The sequence below is a fragment of the Halichoerus grypus genome, chromosome 7 (genome assembly GCF_964656455.1).
Source record: "Halichoerus grypus chromosome 7, mHalGry1.hap1.1, whole genome shotgun sequence".
Taxonomy (NCBI): Eukaryota; Metazoa; Chordata; class Mammalia; order Carnivora; family Phocidae; genus Halichoerus; species Halichoerus grypus.
Genome location: NC_135718.1, coordinates 27895295 through 27919185, shown reverse-complemented (window position 1 = coordinate 27919185; position 23891 = coordinate 27895295). Strand labels below are relative to the sequence as shown.

General features: G+C 44.1%; 3 protein-coding genes across 23 annotated transcripts in view; 1 reads left to right on the top strand and 2 right to left on the bottom strand.

Moving 5' to 3' along the window:
• SEC31B (SEC31 homolog B, COPII component) overlaps positions 1-6489 on the bottom strand; it is a 64405-nt gene extending 57916 nt beyond the window's left edge. For 5 of the 13 annotated variants that reach the window (XM_036065086.2, XM_078077234.1, XM_078077231.1 and 2 more), the window contains exons 1-3: positions 6324-6486; positions 4045-4168; positions 3564-3687 (exon numbers count right to left, since the gene is read on the bottom strand). In XM_036065086.2, coding sequence (XP_035920979.1) covers positions 3564-3687; positions 4045-4123 — 203 coding nt within the window. In that variant the 5' untranslated portion in view covers positions 4124-4168; positions 6324-6486. Of the gene's footprint in view, positions 1-3563; positions 3688-4044; positions 4169-5307; positions 5514-6323 lie in introns of all 13 variants that reach the window. The other 8 variants (XM_078077233.1, XM_078077232.1, XM_078077227.1 and 5 more) reach the window with 7 other exon arrangements.
• A 2637-nt stretch (positions 6490-9126) lies between these two features.
• On the bottom strand, positions 9127-13842 carry NDUFB8 (NADH:ubiquinone oxidoreductase subunit B8). 3 transcript variants are annotated; one of them, XM_036065113.2, is made up of 5 exons: positions 13725-13842; positions 13233-13359; positions 11845-11944; positions 11267-11422; positions 9127-9311 (listed from the first exon to the last, which is right to left on the bottom strand). In XM_036065113.2, the coding sequence occupies exons 1-5, from the start codon at positions 13747-13749 to the stop codon at positions 9219-9221; spliced, it is 501 nt and encodes a 166-aa protein (XP_035921006.1). In that variant the 5' UTR covers positions 13750-13842; the 3' UTR covers positions 9127-9218. The 3 variants fall into 3 exon arrangements, with proteins under 3 accessions (XP_035921006.1, XP_035921004.1, XP_035921008.1); XM_036065111.2 differs by having other exon boundaries at positions 13634-13795; XM_036065115.2 differs by having other exon boundaries at positions 13592-13739.
• Positions 13843-16412: 2570 nt separating this feature from the next.
• The window catches only part of HIF1AN (hypoxia inducible factor 1 subunit alpha inhibitor), a 79591-nt gene continuing 72112 nt past the window's right edge, over positions 16413-23891 (top strand). For 4 of the 7 annotated variants that reach the window (XR_013449646.1, XR_013449645.1, XR_013449644.1 and 1 more), the window contains exons 1-6: positions 16413-16617; positions 16895-17145; positions 19952-20100; positions 22188-22333; positions 23133-23239; positions 23636-23699. Coding sequence is in view for 4 of the 7 variants with exons in the window: in XM_036065106.2 (XP_035920999.1) it covers positions 16441-16617; positions 16895-17145; positions 19952-20100; positions 22188-22333; positions 23133-23239; positions 23636-23699 (894 nt within the window). In the remaining 3 variants the exon portion in view is untranslated. The remainder of the gene's footprint in view (positions 16618-16894; positions 17146-19951; positions 20101-22187; positions 22334-23132; positions 23240-23635; positions 23700-23891) is intronic. The other 3 variants (XM_078077224.1, XM_078077223.1, XM_078077222.1) reach the window with 1 other exon arrangement.

Here is a 23891-nt window from a genome sequence, read left to right as displayed (position 1 = left end):
AGCCATGGGGAGGGGCAGAGGGAGAGGGAGAAACAGACTCTGTGGGGCTCCACCGCAGAACCCAGAGATCATGACCTGAGTCTAAGGCAGCCACTTAACCAATTGAGCCACCCAGGCGCCCCTCTACTCTGTCATCTTGATGTAATCTCTAAAGAAGGCAAACCTTGGAAATGGGAAAACTAAGTACACAAAGTGATCTTTTTCTGCTTGCTGTTCCATACACAGGCACCCAAAGAAGGTCACAGTACTCCCCAAGTAGCTAGAACTGCTATAAAGGTAATGGAAGGTAGATCACCTACTTTCTTCATGTTACTAGAGGATGGGTCACACAGAGGTTACAGAGACCACAAGGAGATCAGTGTAGACACAGGGTGGAGTACAGTACATCACACATCGGCCTCTGATCTCATTCAGCCACAGCAGCTAAGACCTCAGTTCACAAGTCAACACACATCATGTATTATTCTCCCCAAAACATTTCTTCTTGCATGAGATTCATCTAACAAACCAAACACCGCCAGCTTCAGTGGGCGTGCTAATCCGTACTGATTCTGATGCATCCAGCGCATTTATCTACTTACAGCCTGAGGCAGCCCCTTGTCCACACCTGTACCAGTGTTTCAGAGCAGTTCTCTTTTGGTCAGGTATTTCTAAATACATAACATTTCTCTGATGCATCATGGATTGAGGATAAGGGGGTCTTCAGAATTCAAATGTGGTTAAGCCATGGGTCTGGTGAAAAGGGCAGGCAAAGGAAGGGGAAAGATTTTGAAAAGTGTATGTTTAGGTAATAATGAAGAAACACAAGGAAGGTTTCTTAAAAAAAAAAAAAAAAGAAGGGGCACCTGGGTGGTTCAGTCGGTTAAGCGTTCAACTCTTGATTTGGCTCGGGTCATGATCTCAGGGTCCTGAGATTGAGCCCTGAGTCAGGCTCCGTGCTCAGTGGGGAGTCTGTTTCTCTCCTTCTCCCTCTCCCTCTGCCCATCTCCTCTCTTTCTCTCTCTCTCTGATAAACAAATAAATAAACCTTCAGGGGGGAAAAAAAGGAAAAAGGAAAGAGATTATGCTATAAAAAAGAAAGGGAAGGAAAGACTGAACATAAGACCTGAATCTAGAGCCCAGTAGGTTCTTAGCAGTCATCTTGCACAACCTCTTCTTTACACATAAGTGAGGAAACTGAAGACCACTGTCAGAATACCATTTGCACAGTCATGTACCGTTAGCCAAGAATGCAACTCAATACAATTGTGCTTTCAACTAAACCATGCCAAAGATGACACAGAAAAAAAAAGAGGAAAGCATAAAGCAAAGAATGGGCAGCCCTCTACCTACCCTGATCATCTTGGTCAATAGTCTGAGATGTGGATTTCTGAGTAAGTGACTGAACCCAGGCTGAGCCACAAGTGGGTGTCTAAGATAATTTCTTCAACAAGACTCTTAATAGATCCAGGCCAAAGGTAATTCCTTAGGTCTCTGGAAATGCAAATCAATCTTTGGATATAATTATGGAGTTAGAAAAGAAAGTAGAGATGAAATACTATCAATAGTGTTAACTGTACTATTTATTTTGGTTATAGCCCCCAATCCTTGCAGGATGGAACAGAGTATGAAATGAAGTTTATGATTCCTGAATTGAGTACCACCAGTTCAAAAAGGGTCCCTTCAACCTAGTTGGCTGCAAAACCAACCAATCATCACCCTTGAAAAGCTCTCAAGGCACTAAGATTAACTGAAGAATAACTATAACTAACTGAAATGGTGGCTAGGAGTGCTCACTTTGGTAATCCAGACATTTCTAATGTCACTTGTTCATTTAACAGATATTTATTAAGCATCTAATGCCAGGTACTGTTTTAGGAGCTAGAGATACAGCAGTGAGTAAAACAAACAAAAATCTCCGCCCAGAGGGATCTTAGGATATAATTTCAGATTTCTTTTTTCTAAAAAAAGGGTTTTTTTAAGATTTTATTTATTTATTTGACAGAGAGAGAGAGTGCACAAGCAGGGGGAGCTGCAGGCAGAGGGAGAGGGAGAAGCAGGCTCCCCACTGAGCAGGGAGCCCAATGTGGGGCTCCATCCCAGGACCCTGGGATCATGACCTGAGCCGAAGGCAGATGCTTAACTGACTGAGCCACCCAGGCGCCCCCTTTTTTAAAAAAAATTTTTTTTTAAGATTTTATTTATTTATTTGACAGAGAGAGGGAGTGTGCGCATGTGCACACACAAGCAGGGGGCAAGATTTCTTAAGCAATTACATTGCCTCTTTATTAGGAACTCTTTCTCCTAAGGAGCCACTACTGTGCTGAAGCTGCTGCTTTGCTGGCTGAGGATAAGAGCCCTTGCCTCCTGCCCCTCTTCTTAACTCCAGGAGTATGAACATTATTGCATTAGCTCACCCCTTTCAGGGGCCCTTTCTGAAATGCTTGCTTAGATGCTAAGAATATTTCATGATTATTGGTAAACCCTCCAGTGGCTGCTCTTCAAAGGGAAAGGTACTGGAAATACAAAGAGATGTAAAAAACTATAAAATAAGGGATATTATCAGAAAGTGATATAAGGGCTGCAGAAAGGGAGAATAACTAACCTTTATTAGGTTAAACCATGAAAAGAAAAAAAGGTACTTCTGTCTAAATAAATTAATTAATCTCTCAGATGAACCAAAAAATGCACAAGAGAATGCAAAGTTGCATTTGGACCAGTAATCTCTAAAGTGGGATGGGCAAGATAATTTTCTGAGGTGTAGGAAAAAGACTTATATTTTTAATCTAAAAATTATAGGAATTGCATTTTTAATAGTAGAGTAATGCATGTATACGACTTACATTGCCTATATAACTTGAGTATAGTGAATATTCACATTTTCCCTGGTGGTATGAAAATTTGGAGACCACTGCTGTAAGGCACATCTTTATAAAACCTTTATAAAAGAAAAGTTGAATAATAGAAAAAAGGTAGATTTTGGAGTTAGGCCTAGATATAAATCCTAGCTTCCCAGAGTTTCAGTTTCCTCCTATGTAAAATGGGACTAATGGTATTTATGGCTCAGGCCCATTCTGAGGGATGAATAAGATATACAGAGCTCCTAGCATAGTGTCTGGCCTGTATACATATGCTCTGTGAATGCCAGTACTCAGCCCTGTAAGCCTGCCAGAGCCATGAAATCCACGAGGACCTAATCCGTGCCTAACCACGATGAAGAGAGAGGCTCACTCATTCTCCTCCCACTGGCAGAAAACAAGATATGGTGTAAGGTTATCTTCACAAGAGCCAAGGGAGGAAGGAGCCAACATCTCTGGGCTCAGAAAGAGATCAGGTACTTATGGGTCCAGCTTTGTGTGAGGCGTCTCTATCACATGATTCTCCCTGACACCACTGCTGCTGCTGACCAAAAAGGTACGAGTGGGTGTTTTAAAAAATCCTTTTGCAAAATAAACCCAGGGTTAACTTCTCCCCTCACGTATCTCCTCATGAGCCCTGAGAAGCACACATTACTACCAGGATTCCTCAACAGGGTCTACATCAGGATCTGTCCCGCACACTCATCAACAATTCAGACATAGTACCTGCTTGAGGCAGAAAGGACTCCCTTGTGTTTCAAGTCCAAAGAGGGGTCCCTGAAATCAATCTCAAAGATTTCCAATGTGCCATTTGTGCTAAAGGAGGCATCTAGCTGCTGGGCAGATGTTCCTAGGCACAAGAAAAGTTAGGAAGAGGCAGCATATAAACAAAAATACATGCATGGATTTGGGGTATAAATGGTTAGGGAGTGGAGAGGCAGAGGAACAGGAGAAGACTGGGTATACCCTTTTTCAAGTGGTAACTCCAAAGAAAGCAAGAAAACAGGAGGTGCCCTGGCTTGAGCCATAGTTCAAGGCTGCCCCCAGGTACTCCAAACACCTAATGTCCCCTTGCTTATGCTGCGAGCAAACCCCACCTTTCCATGACTCTAAAGCTTTCTCTGAAGCTCAATAAAGAACTCTGGATATTAAGTCTCCCTTTGACCTATGTATTTTCAGCAGATCATAGTCCACAATATCATCATACCTGTGGCCAGATACACAGGGTACTGGCTGGCTGGGCTCCACGCTTGGACAGCTGGCCGTTCAAGTTCCTTTAGCTTCATGGCCGGTCCTGTGTGTGGCAGAAAACTGACATGGCCCTCAGCCTACTGAAAACAGAAACCTGCAAACTTAAGAGTCAGATCCAGGGAGTACCTGCAGACATGAGATCTTGTTTCTCTCTCCCCACCATGGAATGGGGATTTCAGGGCAATAGGAGGTAATATACACATAACCATCTGTAGATCTGCAAGGACAGTTCACTTACCTAATTACTGAAATCTAATGCTTTAATCCCAAAAGGATATCCAAATATAGTGGTTGCCACAGGCCCAATGGTGATGATAATCATCAGATCAGGTAATATCTCAGTGACCTCATCTATTCCTTTGGCTTTACGTGTCATCCATATGCTGATGACCCCCAAATTCATACCACCAACACAAATTTCTCCTCTGAGCTCCAAGTTCTTATGTATAACTTGCTAATCAAATATTTCCATTTGGATATAGCAAAGATACCTAAATTAGTCTGTCTAAAACAGAATTCTCTATTCCACCATCTCCTCCCCCCAAATCTGTTCTTCCTCCAGTTTTCTTCATCTCAGTAAATGGTACCACTATCCATCCAATTGATCAACCAGAAAACCTGAAAATCACCCTTGATTCCTCCTTCTCCCTTATTCTCTTCTAATTCATCATTAAGTCTTCCTGATTTCACCTCCAAAATTATATCTTAATCTGTTTACTTTTCTCCGTCTCCACCACCACCACCACACTATTTGAAGATACCATCATCTCTCACCTGGATTACTGCAATAATCTTCCAGCTGGTCATCTTTACCCTACCATAACCCAATTAACTCTCTGCACAGCAGCAGAAGTGAACTTTTAAAATCAAAAACAGGATTTTGGCATTCCATGCTTAAAACCTTCCAATGACTTCTATTGCACTCAGAATAACATTGCTAGTGACCGTGCTCAAAGGCTGCAGCCTACCATTTCAACCTCATCTCTTGCTACTTTCCCCTCTTATTCATTGTGCTACAGCCACATTAGCCTTTTCTCGTTTCCTGGCTTTTTACTACCTCAGAGCTTTTGTAAATTCTGTTTCCTATACTTTGAACGTCCTTCCTTTCATTCTCTGCATAACTGGCTCCTTATCACATCTTTCTGGGCTCAGCTTCTCACCCCCTCAGAGAGGTGAGCCACCCAATGAAAATCAGACTCTATCTTTTTCTCCTTGGTACCTTATTTGTTGAATGAAGGTAGACATCCATTTTAATTCTGTGGTTTCCAATCCAGTTCTAACGCATATTCAAGGTGCCATCCCAACAGGCTAGCAAAGTGGCAGGAAAGTGTTTTGTTTGTTTTTAATTTAACACTGAACTTGAGGGAGGAGGCTTGGGACCTGCTGTGACCTGCTTAAGGAAGCCACCGTCAGGTTTGTCTCAACCTAGAAAATAGCAGGTAGTATTACTCAATCTCTAATGTACTTTCCAGCCTGAAGAAAGGTTAAGGCTGCCAATTCAGCCAAGATTCTCAGGGGGCCTCTAAACGCCTGAGGCAACATCAATTACGTACGGACTTGCTGCACAACATATTATATAGTCACCACTGCCACCTGCTGGTCAAAGCCATTTTCACGTTTCTGGGGAAAGCCCTTAACAAAAGTAGGAGCTGTGTTTAGCACTGCTCATTTAACGTGCAAATCTCAATTCTCACAATGGTTCTATGTGGCAAGTACTATTATTATCCCCATTTTACGGGGAAGAAAACTGGCTGGGCCGAGATGTGAACCCCAATCAGCCCCCATAGCCCAGTGCTTTTAACCATTATACTAGTTCAAACTAAACTCAACTCCACATGAGGTGTTAAATCCCCGACGGTCTAGAAACTGGGAAGACGGGCTTTTAATCTACGTTCAACCAAGAGCCGAACAGACTCCTGCAGTGACGGAGGGCGGCAGCGACCCTCGGCAGCCCCGGCCCTTTGGGGCAGCACAGCTTCCCGCCAGACCTGGCCAGGCCCGGGCCCGGAGCGTACGGGAAGGCGCGACGGCAGCGCTCAAGGGAGACCCTCGTCGGGCCGCAGCACCCCCGCGCGGCCGGGACAGCGGAGCCGGGTCCAGCCCCAGGGCGGGCGTGGTGGGGCCCTGAGAGGCGCGGGCCGGGGTCTCCGCTGGGGGCGAGCTCCCCTCCCCACGACTCTCTCCCGAGGGAGCAGAGGCACTCCCGGCCCCGCCAGAGAGGTGGGGAAGACCCACCTGCTCCGGGAGCCCAGGTCAGGGTAGCGCGGCGCAGCCAGAGCCGATCTCCTCCGAGGGCCTTTGGGCTCAACTGGGCGCTGCGGACGGCGGCTGCCGAAGGCCAAAAGTAGTCCTGGCAGGGCACCGCGCGCGCGGAGCTTGGGGTCGAGAAGCCGGCCGACCGGCGAAGGATGTGATAGGATTCTCGCTTTTACTCCGGGCTCCCTCACCTGTCCTGTGATTGCGCATTTCTGCCATGTGGGTCAGATCCTGCGACTACTAAGTTCTGGCCTATTCAATTTGAGCCAGGCTCCGGGAACAGCCCCCGCGAAAAGGGAAAATACTAATTCATTATTTGTTGAAGTGGAGAAGACCTGGTACTAGCTCCAGAAGCTCTCAGTGGAATCCTAATTGAAAAGGTAAATAGCAATCGAGGCCGTAAATAACGGCAACACACTACACCCCAGCAACAACTGGTGGCCAAAAGCTGTTGGCTGAACTAATTAAAAGGTATAGGCATGCAGGGGGCTAGGTACTGTAGACCAGGAGCTTCCTGGAGGGTTTCAGGGACACGAGATATAGGTGTCATACCTTGCAGCGGCAAGATAGGTGGTGTCTCAGAAGGAAGGGCCCGACTGCCTAGTAGGCCCCCCTGGCACTTCCCATACCATGAATTAAAGAGGCCGGATACAGATTGGGAATACCAGTTCAACTCTGCTGGTAATTGGGAGTTAATGAAAATTATGAGTAGGGATGCAATAAGATGAAGATTGTATTTTGAGACAAGTACTATGGATTCCCTTGGAGCTGGAAGCGGGGACTCAAATTAGGAGACTAATAGAATAGTCCCAGGTCCCAGGTGATGAAAGCCTGGATTAATATAGTGGCAGTGACTATAAAGGAAAACTGGACAAGCTCTTGTGACTGATGAAGGTAAACAGTTGAAGGGGGAGGTGAAAAAATCAGATGGATTTTATTATGTTGACTGAGGGAATTATGGCATTTTCAAACAATGTTCTGTCAGCAGCTGAAGATCTTAGACCTGTTACCTGAGATTCAAAACTTTGGTTTAATGCATAAGTCCCACTGTGGTTTTGCCAGTTACACCTCCAAAAACAGTAAATTGGTTCAGTTATTTTATGACGGAGCCCCCAATCACTGTGACACAAGTCTAGATTTCCTTTTCATGTAGACTAGAGGGTTTTGAAGTCAGGACAGAAGACAATTCAGGGTATTGCTGTGCCTGCCCACTCTCTGTGCACTAAGTACTCACTAAGCATTTCTTGAGCATCTTAGCACCACAACAGTGGATGAGCCCTGAGAGCAAGTAAACAGGGTGGAAAACTGAGCCTTAGACTATACCTCAAATTAGGGAATGAGGCAGAAATGTCACTGATGGGAGTGTTCTGAAAGAAATTTGAACCAAAAGCGTAAGGTCACAGTTTTAAGCAGGACAGAATTAAAAAAATAAAAAGTACAGGGGTGCCTGGGTGCTTCAGTCAGTTAAGCCTCCCTCAGGTCATCATCTCAGGGTTGTGAGATCAAACCGTGTCCGGCTCCATGCTGAGCGTGGAACTTCCTTAAGATTCTCTCTCTCCCTCTCCCTCTGCCCCCCCCAAAAATAAATATTTAAAAAAATTAAAAGTAGGGGTGCCTGGGTGGCTTAGTCAGTTAAGTGTCTGCCTTCGGCTCAAGTCATGACCCCTGGGTGCTAGGATCGAGTCCCACATCAGGCTCCTTGCTCGGCAGGGAGCCTGTTTCTCCTCCCTCTCTCTCTCTCTCTCTGTGACAAAAAAAAAAAAAATCTAAAAAAAATTAAAGGTATACTCTTCTCTCTCAGCTCACACATCTCTTAATTCTTTCACTTTGTTTTGTAACTGCCAGTCTCAGCTTCTAGGTAAGTACTTGAAGGCAATTATTTTGTCCTTTCCAATTTTATATCCCCAGGACCTATCAGTGTCTGATATATAGATACACAGATGTTTGTTTAATATATTACCAAATGTGACAGAGGACAGAGAATGAAGACAGATAAAAAGCCAGTGGAGACACTGAAGTAGAGGCATTTTAGTATCTGTACCCACCTCCGATCTCATAAAAGTCCCTTTCAGTGCCTGGACAAAAACTAACTTGGATGGACTTGCTTTCATAGGTCATACTGAATGTGTGCTTTTTTTATGGGACAGGTTTTCAGGCAGCATGACTGTTTAAGAAAATGTCCCCAAAGGGACAAAAAGAAAATGAGTTGGTTCACTTAACAGATGCACTGAGATAGACCCTCAAAAACAGGAGCAAAAGCCATGCACAGGTTCAGAAAAACTCACTGGACAGTCCTCTAATTCATAAATGCAGGATTCAGAAGTTGCTTTGGAACAAGGAATACACACTCTTACAATAGAAATAACATTACGGTCACATTCCCAGGTGAGTCCAAAAACAACTATATATCCTGGAATATACTTGAAACGTGTTAAAATACAGTTTTTTAAAAAAACTAGCCACTATAAGAAGTTTTTTTTTAATGGGAAATACTTTTTGTTCCAACTTGGGGAGTCAGGAACATATCTTTCTTCTTCTTCAACCCTGTAAATGGGAAAAGGAGCTACCCTTACCACCTGCTGCCAACTGGAACCCTCAAATACCTTCACGGTCCCAGCAAAATTAACAAATTACCATTTTCTTGTGCTTAACTCCCCCCACCTCCTGTCTTTCTAATCTCAGAGGTGCTGGGGGGTGGGAACGGACAGCAGACAAAAAAAAAAAAGGAAAAGGATGAGGTTTTCATGGCAGTGGCTATTCCTGGGGAAATGATGCACAGATACCACAGCACTAAGTTTTATTAGGGACTTCATTAAGGTTAAATCTCTGGAAATGAGGGAGTCAGTTCAGGGGCACAAAGCTGATGAAGCCACCTCAGATCTCATAATGAACCACTGGCTCAGGCTCTTTGGTGGGATCGCCGCCTCGTTCCAGGTACAGATTATTGTAAGGATACTGCTTTGGCCCCTAAGGAAAAAACACAGGTCAGCAAGATAGCATACATTCCAGCCAATACCTGGCTATACCCCACTCTGAGTTAACAATCACACATGGTAAATGGATACGAGGTAGCCTCTGGTCGGACCCAGCTGGGCCAGAACAGCAGGAACAGCACTCCTCTTCCCTCATCAGCCCAAGGCAGAGAGAAAACCTAGATTGTAAGAGAAGTGGTGCCTACACTGTGTGTGTGTGTGCGCGTGTGTGTGAGAGTGAGTGAGAGAGAGAGAGAGAAAAGGAGGGAGGGAGGGAGCTTTCTAAATGAGACGACGCATCCATCCATCCCACTCTCTCCTGGGGTCGAGACAGACTCAATCTCCTTTAAGTCACTCAGCCTCTAATGGTTCCACCACTAAAGTGGCCTAGCAAATGAGGCGTGCAGGAGCAGTGGTGGGGGAAAGCACAGAGGAGACACGGCTGGGACGTGCTTTAGGGGCTGCTGGCTTTACCAACAAACAGCTGTCAGAGAACACAGCTCAAGGGGAGGAGAAAAGGGTGATGTGCTTACAGAACTGAAAAATGGAAGAGCCACACTGTGTTTCTTGCTCTCCTGAAGTGAAGTTAGTGCTCACACCAGCCCTACGTGCACTCTCCAGCCTGGAGCCCCTGGGGCTTGGTAGGAAGGCTCGTGTCAGTGCACACAGACATACCAGCTACCATCAGGACATTGATTATCTCTGCAGAGGTAGCACTGAGCAGCCAACTGCAAACCTGACAGTCTTCCTGCTTTCAGTTCTTTCCTGTACAATCTACTCGGTAGACTACTCCCAGATTAATCATCCTAAAATCCTAACCTTCATTATGTCATTTCTGTTCAAAAACTCAACATAGTTCCTTGCTGCCTAGAGGTAGACCAAGTCATCACTGGATCCCCAACCCCTAGCACAATCTGTATCTGGTACATAGTAGGGTCTTCATAAATATTTGAATTAATGTCTTACTATACCGCTGAGTGCAAATCCCTAACTACACAATCAAAGCATCCCAACCTAAATGACCAACTCACCTCACAACATTTTTTAACATGGCAATTTCCACACCTAATTTCCCAGAACATGAGAATTAACTGGAAACTTGTTAAATACTGATTCTAGAACCCTACCATGGAGCTACTGAACCAAGGATCTGAATTTTTAGCAGCTCTTTAGGTAACCAAAAGCTGGTTATCTAGGAATATTTTATATGCCTATTCCATTTCAGCTGACTAACTCTCCTTTTCCTTCCTTCATTCTATTTTTCTTGCCCCAAATGTTCTCTCCGACTTCTGCCCCAAAGCAAAAGTCTATACATATTTTTAGTATCTAGCATGATCCTTCTTTTTAACAGGACCTCATACCCCTTAACACATAAGTTCACTACAAACATATGGACACTAAAACTGCCACATTCCTATATCTCTGTTCAAATGTTGCTCATCGTGTCATTTTCTACATCTTCTTCTTATCCAAATCAAACTTCCTTAAACCTAGACAGTATATTTTCCATGTCTTTTACGCTCTCCAAGATAAAACTGTTGTGCTCGTAGTAAACAATTGCTTCCAGTACTCTATAGGACCTAGTGCCCTTCACACCTCCAGCAAAGAATAAGGTTTCAGCTCTAGATTACTTGACTCCACCTTCAAAGATCACTTGCTAAAATATAATTGGTAAGTATAGTCCCCAAATGGCAACTCTAGAAGACTAGCTGACTTACACATTTTCATTTCTCATCTAGTCCTGAACTGTTTCTTCTCACTCAGACTGACCCAAGAAGTAGGCATGGAGCAGTTTTCTGAGACTTATGCCAGGTCAATGGGTAAGGCCTTCTACAGGCCTTAACAGGAAGCCAAGCTTGGTATTGGCTGGATCCCTACTCCAGAGACTTCATTCCCTCAGGAAACAGCACTTAGTAAATATGCCTACCAGAGCACTTCTCAGATACTCACCACAGGCTGGTAGGTGGGGTAAATCTCCCCGACCCAAAACATGAACAGCATGAAGGCCACGAAGCCGAAGAGGTGCTTACACATGAGATTCCAGGAAACAGGCGTGGGGGATGTGTCCACACGGTTCCTGATATACATGTCAATGTCCCAGTGCATCTGAGGCAGAAAAACAGTTAAATGCAACATTCTGCTCTTCCTGCAAAAGGCAGGCAGTCTGCAAAAGGGTGATCAGAGCCTGATAAAAGGTCTACTGCCCTGGGGCAATATTCTGCCAGTCAAGTGTGAGCTACTCTACCACATAAGACTAGGTGCTGGCTTAGGTCTAGGTTCTGCTGACCAAGGACAGTTCAAGCATGGAAGTGCACAATTTTCAAAGTACAGAGCTCTGATTATTTCTAGAAGTCTCATCCCATGTGCCACACATGGGACCTCAGATCTCAGATCACTGGGTCTTGCTTTCTTGGGCAGAAAACCTTAATGTTGCTTAGACAGCAAAGTGCCATTTAAGCTAAATAAAGAATCCTCATGAAGATACTAGCAAGAAGGAAGAAAGGTCAAATGGGACATGGATCTCTCACCGGTTCACCCCAGTTCAACCTCAGGTCTGGGTGGTCCCAGTTATACCACGGATCCCTCTCCTGCTGTGAGCGGTCAGGGAGCTTTGGGTAGTCGCCATACCTGAGAGACAGAAAAACTTCTGGAAGGGGCTTTGAGCAGCATCACTCAGGCAATTCAAAGTCCCCTCATGTTAAGAGATGAGAAACCAAGTGACAGATAACGGCCTCCCCTAAGGACAGAGAAACCCACTTTCAAATTAAGATCTCAATTTACAGTCACTAAGCACAGAACTAATCACAGAAGTCCAAAATGTAAATAAAAGATGATGTCAAACTCTGAAACATTATAATATACATTATAACATACATGCTTTTCTTACCTTTTTTCAACAACAAAAGTCATGCAATGTTATAATGTTAGAGCTGGAAGGGAATTTAGCAATCAATCACTCTGATTCCCTCATTAGACAGAAAATGAAACTGAAGTTTAGTCTGAACCCCAGGTCACCCAGCTAATTGGAATACAAACAAAAAGGGTTCAGATTAAAGCATTCTCTTCATAGCAACTGTGCTCCCAACCACCAAGTTAGCATACATCTCCATGTCTCAAACGCCTCATGGGACTTCCTGCTAAGCTGGGTTTTCCCTAACAATCCAGTTTCAACTTTTACAGACTGCTACCAAGGCTACTCTTGTCCACAACAAAGTAAGAGACATAGGAAATGATGACAACTAGTTATGTGTCACAGAAAATGATTGGAAAACAACAAGAAAAATAGGAGCTGCTAAAACCACTACTGAAAGAGTATGCTAGGGAAGAAAATGAGGGTGACCATAATCACTTCAGATAATTAACCACAGGGGTGTTATGTAAAGAGGGGGATGGATAACATCAATGGGAGTAGGGAAGTTGGCTGTTTAATCTGCTTGACAGTTACTACAACTTCCACAGCCCTAACAGCAAAGATATTTTTTAAAAGAAAGATATACATACGAATATAGAGTACTCCATCTACAAGTAAGGCTCTCAAGACAGGAGTCCAGCTCCAGCCTGATCACGTGCCTGGATGACAGCACCTGAGCCCAGCAGATGCTCAATCTAAATGAAACCTCGCACTCTGGTTGAAGCCAAGGAAAGTTCCTGCTATTCAGGGGTCCTCAAGGGAGCTATTAAAATCTCGGCTTCCTCATTTGAGGAAATAGCCTGAGCCAAGGAGAAAATTGAAGTCCTCTAGGCTGCAGCTGCTCACCCATCACCTCCCACTTCCCTCCACCGAGAAAGGCACCCACACCATTGACTCTGAGGGGTCACGCGAAGGTTCAGGGAAAATGGTCAGAGTCGAGCCACCCAACCCGGCTGGCCATCTTCCATCACTACCCGGCTGCGAGCAAACTCTGCTGCATCTCACCCCATGCCATCATCCGGGTACGGTTGGTAGTCTTCTACCCGCATATTGTATTTCTTGGCGGCGGCGGCCCGTTCTTCCGGGGTTTTGGGATAGGGCCCTGGGAGCATCTCCTTCGTAATGTGCGAAGCTGGAGAGCAGAAGAGGGCGGGTCAGAAAAGACCCTGTCCCTCCTGCTGCCCCGAAGGCTTCAAGCTGCGGTGGCTGCGGTGGCCCAGGCTTCAAGGGACCAGTGAGACTCTTGACCCCCTTTTCTGGGTATACTAACTCCACCTCCGCCCCCTCGTTGGACACAGCCACCGCGGTATCCGCGATACCCGTCCCCCCCCCGCACCCCCCCGCCAACCCTCGACACACCAAACCTCAGGCATCCCCACACTCGGGCCTCGCCCGTTCTCGCGGACCTGTCCGTGCACCCAACGGCACCACGGTCCGGCTTGCCCTTTGCAGCCATCGCACTCCCAGGACCCCCGCCCTGGCCGTCGCCATCTTCACCTTCCTCCCGGTTGACCCTGCACATGCGCAAAGGTCTTGTCACGGCGGCTGAGCCGGGCCAAACGCAACAAGGGAAGCCGGTAGCGAAGGAAAGTCGTTAGGCTCCAACAAGGGCGGGGCTTAAACCGTGTTGAGAAGCCGCAGGGAAGATGGGAGGTTTGATAGAGGCAGAGAGGGAAAGTGGAAAGGAGAGAAAATCGAGCAGGTCATTATTTGACATTTCATACTGTTGTGTCCCTTTCTGCGTCAGCTGACTTAGACACTTCCAAGGATAATGGGGACACAGAACCCGAGTATCTCAGGTGGACAGCTAACTTACCTCCCCCAGGTGCAGTACAAGTCAAATGAGCCTGTCTTAATGTCTTCTTTGACTGCCTGCGTTTTTCCTCTCCTTCACTGGCACTTCCTCCTTTCATCCCCAAACGTGATCATTCTTCAAATTCAGCCCTTGGTCTTCCTTGCTCTTGTTCTGTTCTGCAAACTGGTTGATCTCCTTCACATAGAGGAATGATGCAACACACAAATCGCCCCAAATTCGCTCCTCAGTTTTACTCTGTATTTATGTTTGAATGTCCCAGTCACCTCAATCCAACAAATGTAAAACCAATCCTAGCACCTAAAGCAGCTCTTCCCAGACTGGCTAAAGCCTCAGATTGGCTAGGACTTGTAAAGATTTCAAGCCGGACCACAGTTAACAAACACTAGCTTAAAGAAGAATGGGGGATATTATCATGTTTGCATATGAATATGTTTTCACTTTTACACAAACAGGATTTGTATAATTTAAACAATATAAATGTACACGTATTTCTAGCAACTTTTAGGGTCATGACTGTTTTGGTGCAGAATCCATTATTACAGACATTCTCAAATATATATTAGAGCAATAAAGATTATATATACTACTTGGCATATAAAGTTGGGGGAGGATTACTTCACAGCAATTTGCCCTCTTGTAAATAAGCATCACTAGTTGATGTTCAAAATAATTGTACAATATCTGCATTCAATCAAGCCCTGATCGAATTTGGGTTAAGAAACAGTGTTTTCTAATTTATTTACTATTATCAAGATATAATTCACATACAATAAAATTCATCCCTTTAAAGTGTACAATAAAGTGATGTTTAGTATATTTACAAAGTTGTGCAATTATCTCCACTAATTCTAAATTGTTTTCATTACCCCTACCCCTAGACCCTGGCGATCACTAATCTACTGTCTGTATGGATTTGCCTATTTTGGACATTTTATATAAACAGAATCATGCAATATGTAACATTTTGTGTCTGACTTACTTCACTTAGCATAATATTTTTAAGGTTTGTCCATGTTGTAGCATGTGTCAGTTCTTCATTCCTTTTTTTTATAAAGATTTTATTTATTTGAGAGAGAATGAGATAGAGAGCATGAGAGAGGGGAGGGTCAGAGGGAGAAGCAGACTCCCTGCTGAGCAGGGAGCCCCATGCAGGACTTGATCCTGGGACTCCAGGATCATGACCTGAGCCAAAGGCAGTCACTTAACCAACTGAGCCACCCAGGCGCCCCAGTTCTTCATTTCTTTTGATGGCCAAATAATATTCTGTTATATTGATATACAACTTTTTGTTTATACACTCATCAGTTGATAGACATTTGGGTTATTTCCACTTTGGGGCTATTATAAATAATGCTGCTGTGAACATTCTTGTACAACTTTTTTGTGTGGATGTATGTTTTCAATTCTCTTCAGTATATACCTAGCAGTAGAATAGCTGGAGAAAGAAAGAAAAGAAAGAAAAGAAAGAAAGAAAGAAAGAAAGAAAGAAAGAAAGAAAGAAAGAGAAAGAAAGAAAGAAAGAAAGAAAGAAAGAAAGAAAGAAAGAAAGAAAGAAAGAAAGAGAAAGAAAAGAAAGAGAGAGAGAGAGAATTGCTGGATCATAGGATAACTCTAACTTTCTGCAGAACTATAAAACCGTTTTTCAAAAAGCTGCACCATTTTACATTCCCACTGGCAGCATATGAGGGTTCCAATTTTTCCACATTCTAGTGGCTGTGAATGGTATCTCATTGTGGTTTTGATTTGCATTACCCTGATGACTAAAGATGTTGAGCATCTTTTCATGTGCTTATTGGCCATGGTATATCTTCTTTGGAGAAATGTCTATTCAAGTCTTTCATCCATTTCTTAACTGGGTTGACTTTTTATGCTTAGTTGTAAGAATTCTTTATATACTCTAGATACAAGTCACTTATCAGCTATATACTTTGTAAATATATTCTCCCATTCTATGGATTTTATCTTTTGTCTAGGCCTGCAGAGCAACCTTTGCCCAACATCTATCAATCTGACAATTGCTTTTCCTTCTGATTTCTTAGGTAGGTCAAGAGTTTACTTCTCTCCCCATTCATGACTGTAAAGTTTAATGCCCCGCTAAACTGGCCTCCTTCTCTGCTTCTCGTGTAGGCCTGGGCACACTGACGCAGCAATAATATTTGGTGTATTGGTTAACCAGGTGATCAGTGGGTTTAACCTCTGCGCCCCAAGACTTCAGGGGCCGAGCTTAGGGTGTAAAGCTGTAGGTCACCATTAGGAGGAGCTCCCCCACGCCCCGGTTCCGCGTTCTTTGTGTCTCTGGACCGCTCTCGCGCGCAGGCCATCTCTATGGTTTCCGTTGTGTTTTATCCGGAATAGGCGGGGCTTCCGGTTCCGGTGGGGCCGTCTGTAGCGACGGAGATGGCGGCGACAGCGACGGAGGCTGCGGCCTCGGGCTCTGGAGAACCCCGAGAAGAGGCCGAAGCGCCCAGCCTCGCCTGGGATGAGTCCCAACTGCGTAGTTATAGCTTCCCGACCCGGCCCATCCCGCGTCTGAGTCAGAGCGACCCCCGGGCGGAGGAGCTTATCGAGAATGAGGTAGGAGGCGGGGCCCCGTCCGAAGGGGGAGGGGGAAGGGACCAGCTTGAGAGGGGAGGTCAAAGGCGAATGGTGATACAGGTGGGGGACTGGCAGGGCTGTGGACCAGGGCCTGAGGGAAGATGGAGAGGGAGGCGAGGAGAAATGGAACTTAAGGAGTTCGCGCTTGTTCACAGGAGAAAGTGTTCAGAAGTAGGGAAGTTGGACTCATGAGACAAGAATCCACCAGGTCCTTGGGACGACTGTATTTGTTTTTTCACTTGTTGTTTTCACTTAGGAGCCTGTGGTGCTGACAGACACAAATCTTGTGTATCCTGCCCTGAAATGGGACCTTGAATACCTGCAGGAGAACATTGGCAACGGAGACTTCTCTGTGTACAGTGCCAGCACCCACAAGTTCTTGTACTATGATGAGAAGAAGATGGCTAATTTCCAGAACTTTAAGCCCAGGTCCAACAGGGAGGAGATGAAATTTCATGAGTTTGTTGAGAAACTGCAGGATATACAGCAGCAAGGAGGAGAAGAGAGGTAAGTTCCCAGATCGTGGCTTCCCACTGAATCTAGGGCACTCATTTTCCTTTCTTGTAATTGAGCATATGGAGGAGTTAGACGAGTTCTCTAGCTTGAGAGATGAGAGAATGATTAGACTTGAATTGTGACTCTGTAGTTCTTTGTTGTCTTCACAGAGTGACAGTCACAGTTGCCTAGAAGGGTCAGGTAGGTGAACAAAACGAGAGAAGTTGTTTGGGTAAAAACTATAATGAAGCTGAAAGCATATGCCCTGTTCAAAGTGAGAAGTCATTACTTGACTCTTGTTTCCATTTAGGAATGCAGTCCCAGGGTTGCCAGATACTCTCATTTTCAAGAGAAGCCAGAAATTAGGATTTTTACTTAACATTTTTTTGACTTTTAAATGGAGGCAGCTAATTCAAATTTTTAGAAATGCTGCGGGGTACCAAACAAAACCGACTGTCATTGGATTGAGCCCTGAGATTGCCAGTTTGCACCCTGTGTCCTAAAATGTTAGGCTGGCTTGGGACAATTAAAACTAAAAAGTTTCATAGATTGTTGTGATTCTGGGGTGAAGGATGTCAGGGTCCTCTAGATTAGGGGAGATCAGATTCAGTTGATATGGATTTCCACATTGTACTAGAGATAGCAAACACAGGACACACTCAGATGTGACTCTTCCTCTGTGCTTTTATCCTTATATGTGAAGACAGCCTCTTCGGTAGGTCCCAGACAGCATTCAGTTCCACACTGTAACATTGCTTCTGGGGAATTGCTTTCACTGAGTACTTCATGGTGAATGACCATCTCCATCTCACACTTGGTGCCCAACCCTGGGCTTCTCTTTAGTCTCCTACCTCAGTTCTTTCCCTGACTCTTAGCAGCATATGGCTGAATGAATGGATTTGGAATATCTTTTTTGTGTTTGTGTGTCTTCCTGACACGTAGCCGTTATCATACCGCTAGAACTTTGACCAAAAAGAGTTTCCAGGGTCTCAACTGTGATTGATCAGTTCTTTATGTTTTACAAAGACTGGTGTAAGTCATCTTCTGCTTAAGTTTCCTCAAATTTAACATAGCATATACATGTGTATGCACACGTCCACACATCCCCAATGTTGAGAGAGAGAAGTCGATTTAAATGGTGCTGATGGAATGTAATTCCACTGCATGAACATCTGCGCTGGAAGAAGCATGAGATAAGACACAGGAGTCCTGGTTCCTCAATCACTTTAAGTTTCTTACCTCCCATAGGGAGAGCAGTTTGCCTCACTAAGTATAAACTATGAGTGTAGTCTTTATGAGTGATTCAAGGAAAATTTTTTTCCTATGCACAGGTTTTGCCCTACCAGCTTACTTTACCACCAACCAATTCCACTTTGGAATTGTACGGGTTGTTAATGATTCAAGGAATTCTAGGATTTCTCTTTGAGCTCTTTTGACCATTTACTGTTCAGATGTAATAGGAGTTGTTTGGATTCATATTTGGTGAGTGTTCTGCCTCTTTCAAAGTTACTTGGCAGAATTTTTGTATGAATATTTTATAATTTCTGGGGAGAGTCCAAAGGTTGCATTTGAGTCCTGAGGGTTCCTTGTCCCCCAAAAGGTAGCTAGTGTTTACAACTTAAAAGATTTCTAGTTAATATTACCTTAAGCATCCTGATTCTAGGCATTGAGATACCTTTGAGCCATTTGAAGTAACATTCTCGGGACTAGAACAGGGCTGCTTTTGTGTTTTGTCTTCATGTTTGCCCCTTTATTAATGTCCCTTATGGGACTTGAGCAAGTGTCTGGGTTTTCACATCCCTTAATTAATTTCCGATCTTCTTCGGTGTATTAGGAGCCCTAGGTCTGCAGAAAGCCTGATGAGGCTTTCAGTTGTAGAAGGCCGCTGCAGAGAGGTGGCTGAATTAGTTAAGATAAACTAGGTTTCAAGCCAGGGGCAGTGACTTGAAACAACAAAGGTTTATTTAGGTTTATAACAACAACAGCCATGCTGCGGTGTCTGTCATAGGTCACATGGAGGCTCTGCTGTTACGTCATCTTTTTCATTTTGGGACCCAGCAGCTACTATCTGAAACCTTGCAGTTGATTAGCAGAGGGAAAGAGATGTGGTGGTAGTGAATACTGTTTCTTCAAATTACAGTTTAGAAGCAACACAAGTCATTTTTGTGGACATACCTGGTCAAAGCAAGTTAAATAAGCAAGCTTGGCTTCAAGGGGATACAGGAGAATTAACTCTCCCACAGGGAAGAAACTAGATCTTGGTGAACAGTAATATGATCTATCACAACGGCCATCGAGGGCCAAAGAGGATGTCTGAGGCTCTGAGCGTCTCTAGAGAAAAGCTGATTAATCATTTTAGTCTCTGAATAGGTGTTGAGGAATCTATGAAATTGTATGAAAGTTCTGTGTGTATGTACATATTTATGGAAGCGTTCCTTGGATTCTTAGATTTATGTTGTGACCCAGAAAAGGTCAAGAATCACTTCTTTTAGGGGCGCCTGGCTGGCTCAGTTGGTGAGAGCATGCAACTCTTGATCTCAGGGTTGTGAGTTCAAACCTCACATTGGGTATAGTGTTTACATTAAAAAAAAAAAAAAAAGAATTTTTTCTTTAAAATAGCAAGTTTGGTGTTGAACAGAGCTCGAAGAAGGACAGGCAAGGATTCGGTTCTGTGAGAATCTATCTTGGTTAAAATTTGCATGGCTGCAGCTGGTCTCTGTGGGAGGTGCTGTTGTGGATTTGGATTTCCAGATGTGGGGAGGCCATGCCAAGGGACTGTGTATGTGCACTAATGGGATTTTATTCTCGGGGAACATAGGTTGTATCTGCAGCAAACACTCAATGACACCGTGGGCAGAAAGATTGTCATGGACTTCTTGGGTTTTAACTGGAACTGGATTAATAAGCAACAGGGAAAGCGTGGCTGGGGACAGCTGACATCCAACCTGCTGCTCATCGGCATGGAAGGTAAGAAATCTTTCAGAAAGCAGCATAGCTTGGAGTCCTACAAACCTGATTTCCAGGCTTGTCTTCACCACTCATTTGCTTTATGACTTTGAACAAGTCACCTAACTTTTTTAAACCTCAGCCGCCTCTTCTGTGAAAGGAATGTGATAATATAAATAGCTATGAAGATTCAACGAGATAATGTACATAAAGTGATTAAGCTAGTTTCATGCACTCTAAAAAGAGAGTTAGTTCTCTTTTCCTTTCCTCAGTTGCTGCATGAGCGTGTATACTCAGGTATTAGGGATCTTCCTGAGATACTGTTCTATTTATTGGATCTGTCTGTATTCAGAAGACTTTTATTCCAGTAGAAGAGGAAAGCTTATTTTTTCAGTATAAATTCAGTATCTTTTGAATGTTAATATATTTATGGAGTTAAATTCAAAAGGTATAAATAGGTGTGTAATGATAAATCTCTCTTCCAGTCCTATTTCCGAGCTTTCCAATATCCCTCCCTGGAGGCACCACATGTTATTAGTTGCTTGTGTATCCCGCTAGAGGATTTTATGCATACACAAGCAAATATGTGAATATGTTCATTCTTTCTTTTTTCATTTGAATGAGAGGAGAGGCCTTTGAATTCCAGTCAAAAGAAGGAGAGCTGCTTACTGGCCAGGGTCATTATCTTATTCTTTTTTTTTTTTTTTTTTTTAAGATTTTATTTATTTATTTGACAGAGAGAGAGACAGCAAGAGAGGGAATACAACCAGGGGGAGTGGGAGTGGGAGAAGCAGGCTTCCTGCTAAGCAGGGAGCCTGATGCAGGGCTCGATCCTAGGACCCTGAGATCATGACCCAAGCCTAAGGCAGTCACTTAACCGACTGAGCCACCCAGGCACCCCTCATTCTTGTTTTTATTTGTGGCACTAGCTCAAGGCCAGGCCCATAGTAGGTACTTAGTAAATAGTGAATAAATTGGATTAATCAAGGAAGCAGAGTAGTGGTCTCTTCTCCTTTTATTGTCCTTTCTTCAGTTTTGGATCCTTTGCTGCAAGTATTAATAAAGATTTCTAGCGATGCAGTTTATGGATTGCACCCCTAACCTGCCCCTTTGAAACCAGCTCTTGATTAACCTGCCAGGAGCTAGTTTTGACCTACTTAGCTATACGTTCTTCTGTTGCCTTCCTGTCCTTCAGTAGAGTGCACAGAAGCAGATCCCTCAGGTAGAGATGAGAGAGCAAATCTCCTTTGAGGATGCACATGGACTCAGCATTAAAGAAGGCGGCTGTCTTGGCCCACTCAGGCCGACCCAGGGAATGTTTTCTGAACTCTGCCCTACAGAAGGACCGCTCAGCTCTTGGATTGTGCAAAGGATAAACAACAGATGAGGTCCCAGTTATAAAGAGTAGATGGAGCATACATATACTAGGGCAGAACTAATTCAAGTTGGCATTTTAAATAATTTGCCTTATTCAAATTATAGAACACTTCAGGAATCTGATATGCTCCCCTCATGCCCCCATGAGAATTAACAGCCTCAGTGTTGCTCTAAGAAGTGTTGCATCCCACAGATGTGTTGAAGTGAGAACAAAGGTTGAGAATCTTTGAGCTCCAGAAGAGCTACTCAAAGCAAGTACATATTCATACAACTTAAAATGACCAATTAACTCCATCAAAGAAGATTATGCATGTGTTGTTGATACCAGTCATTTCAGTTGTTACTCTTGTTTTGCTACCCTTTCATTTGTGCTATAGTCAAGAAGAGTACAAGTATGCACAATATATTATTTTGCCAGGTTTGTGAATATTATCTTGATGTGCTGCTGCTTCCAGTAAGGGCAGAAGCATCATTTATGAAAGTTTGCTTTGCTGTAATTGATGGTGAACCCTTAGCCAGCGATGGTTTCTGAACAACTTATTGCCCACTGAAAGTGTAACACCTACTTTGCTGAGAGTTGTAATTGCAGTCACCCTGATTCTGCTTGAAATTTTGATTGGGAACCCTTAGCTGAGAGGGCAGGCTGGGTTTCTCTCCAGCACTGGGCCTTGTGTTCCAGCCTATGCAATAGAGCCACTGCTCGGAATAAGAAAATGTCTTTCCTCCTACAGGAAATGTGACACCTGCTCACTATGATGAGCAGCAGAACTTCTTTGCTCAGATAAAAGGCTACAAGCGATGCATTTTATTCCCTCCGGATCAGTTTGAGTGCCTGTACCCATATCCTGTTCATCACCCATGTGACAGACAGAGCCAGGTGAGCTTGTGTGGTCTGAGGAGGGTATAGAACTCCTTTGGGATCCAAGGTTGGCATGTCTTTCCCCTTCCCTGTGGATAAACTCAGGATAATTTCACAGTGTAGCTCACATATTCCAGGCCCTTGTGGTGGTCCCCAGATGTTTATAAGGATAAACCGTTCCGTTGAGCTAATTCTGGAGGGCAGACCCCATCACTAATGCTAGTGGACTCTGGTTACTCTGCTTGAATGTGTCTCCATTGGATTTAATAATTTGTTCTGTTGTCATGGATGCTGCTACTTTCTGATAAGGAGAAGGATGAACAGAATTGTCGTATGTCATTTACTGTCTTTCTTGGATCTAAAAGAAGTATATGGTTGACTTTATGGCCAACCAGAGGTCCTCTCCTTTCTTGAGAAAACTGCCTAGTCACTTCATGTATGAGTTTTTGCTGGTAGGAATATGTGTGTGGGAGAAAGTTTCAGAAGATTTGGTTGAAGGATGCATCCTCATTCCTCATATCTGCAGGCCATGAGTAGGTTTTCTGACCTGCAAGCTGTGATGATTGGCTTCTGACCTCAGGAGCACTGAGGCCCAGGATTCTTTATCAATCTTCAAGCATGGCCTGTCTTACACTGTTCTCTGAGAGGGTGTGTGTATGTTTAAGGTGTGTGTGGTATCTTCTGCTGGATATGAATTCTAAACACATTTTTTTTTCTTAAAGCCATCTTTTTATCACTACCAGACTAGCACATCACAATTATTAATAAAGATTTGGTGATTGACTGATTTTTTTTTTCTTTCTCTTGAACCTCTCAGGTGGACTTTGACAATCCTGACTACGAGAGGTTCCCCAATTTCCAGAACGTGGTTGGTTATGAAACAGTGGTTGGCCCTGGTGATGTTCTTTACATCCCAATGTACTGGTGAGGAGGGGGCTAGGACTGGGCTTCTTGGGAGCTGTATCTGTGTCCCTTCTGAGTTGTGGCAGGATTGGTCTTATGTGATCTACAGAAAGGTTGGCATATCCAGATGTGAGCATACTGAACATGGGGGAAATGACAACCCAGTCTCTAGGACAAGATGACAATTCCTCAGGTCCAAAGAGATCCCAGTGGCTTGAGGCTGGAGAGACTGTTCTTGGCTCTTTTGTGTTTGGAGACTGAACTGAACACCACTGCCTCTGGTCCCGGGGTGTGTTTGACAGGATGAGTATAAAGATATGTCCTTGTTATTTGCTTTAGCCAGACTTTACCTAGTTTTCCATCCCTACCTCTAAAAGAATATTGGTGGCAAACAGGAGCATGTTTATTTTCTTGCAGGTGGCATCACATAGAGTCATTACTAAATGGGGGGATTACCATCACTGTGAACTTCTGGTATAAGGTGAATATGGGTATTTTCCCCCTAGATGGGATTGGGGTGAGGTAGGTGTAATAAATGAATTGGGGCAGGGTGGGGAGGTTGGCTCTCTCTGAAAGTGATTCCCAGGTCTTTGGGGAGATGAAGAGGGATGGGATTGAACTGGGTTTCTTAGAAGGGGTGAAGGTGCTAGAATGGTGGGTTACATTGAAGCCT

Bases quoted from the DNA above. Each gene is read 5' to 3' on its own strand.
- NDUFB8 (XM_036065111.2), bottom strand. From the start codon at position 13,718: ATGGCGACGGCCAGGGCGGGGGTCCTGGGAGTGCGATGGCTGCAAAGG. The intron at 13,360-13,633 runs GTCCGCGAGAAC...TCTGCTCTCCAG, and splicing joins GCCGTTGGGTGCACGGACAG to CTTCGCACATTACGAAGGAG. The intron at 9,312-11,266 runs GTGAGTATCTGA...TTTTTTCCTTAG, and splicing joins ACCCCACCTACCAGCCTGTG to GGGCCAAAGCAGTATCCTTA.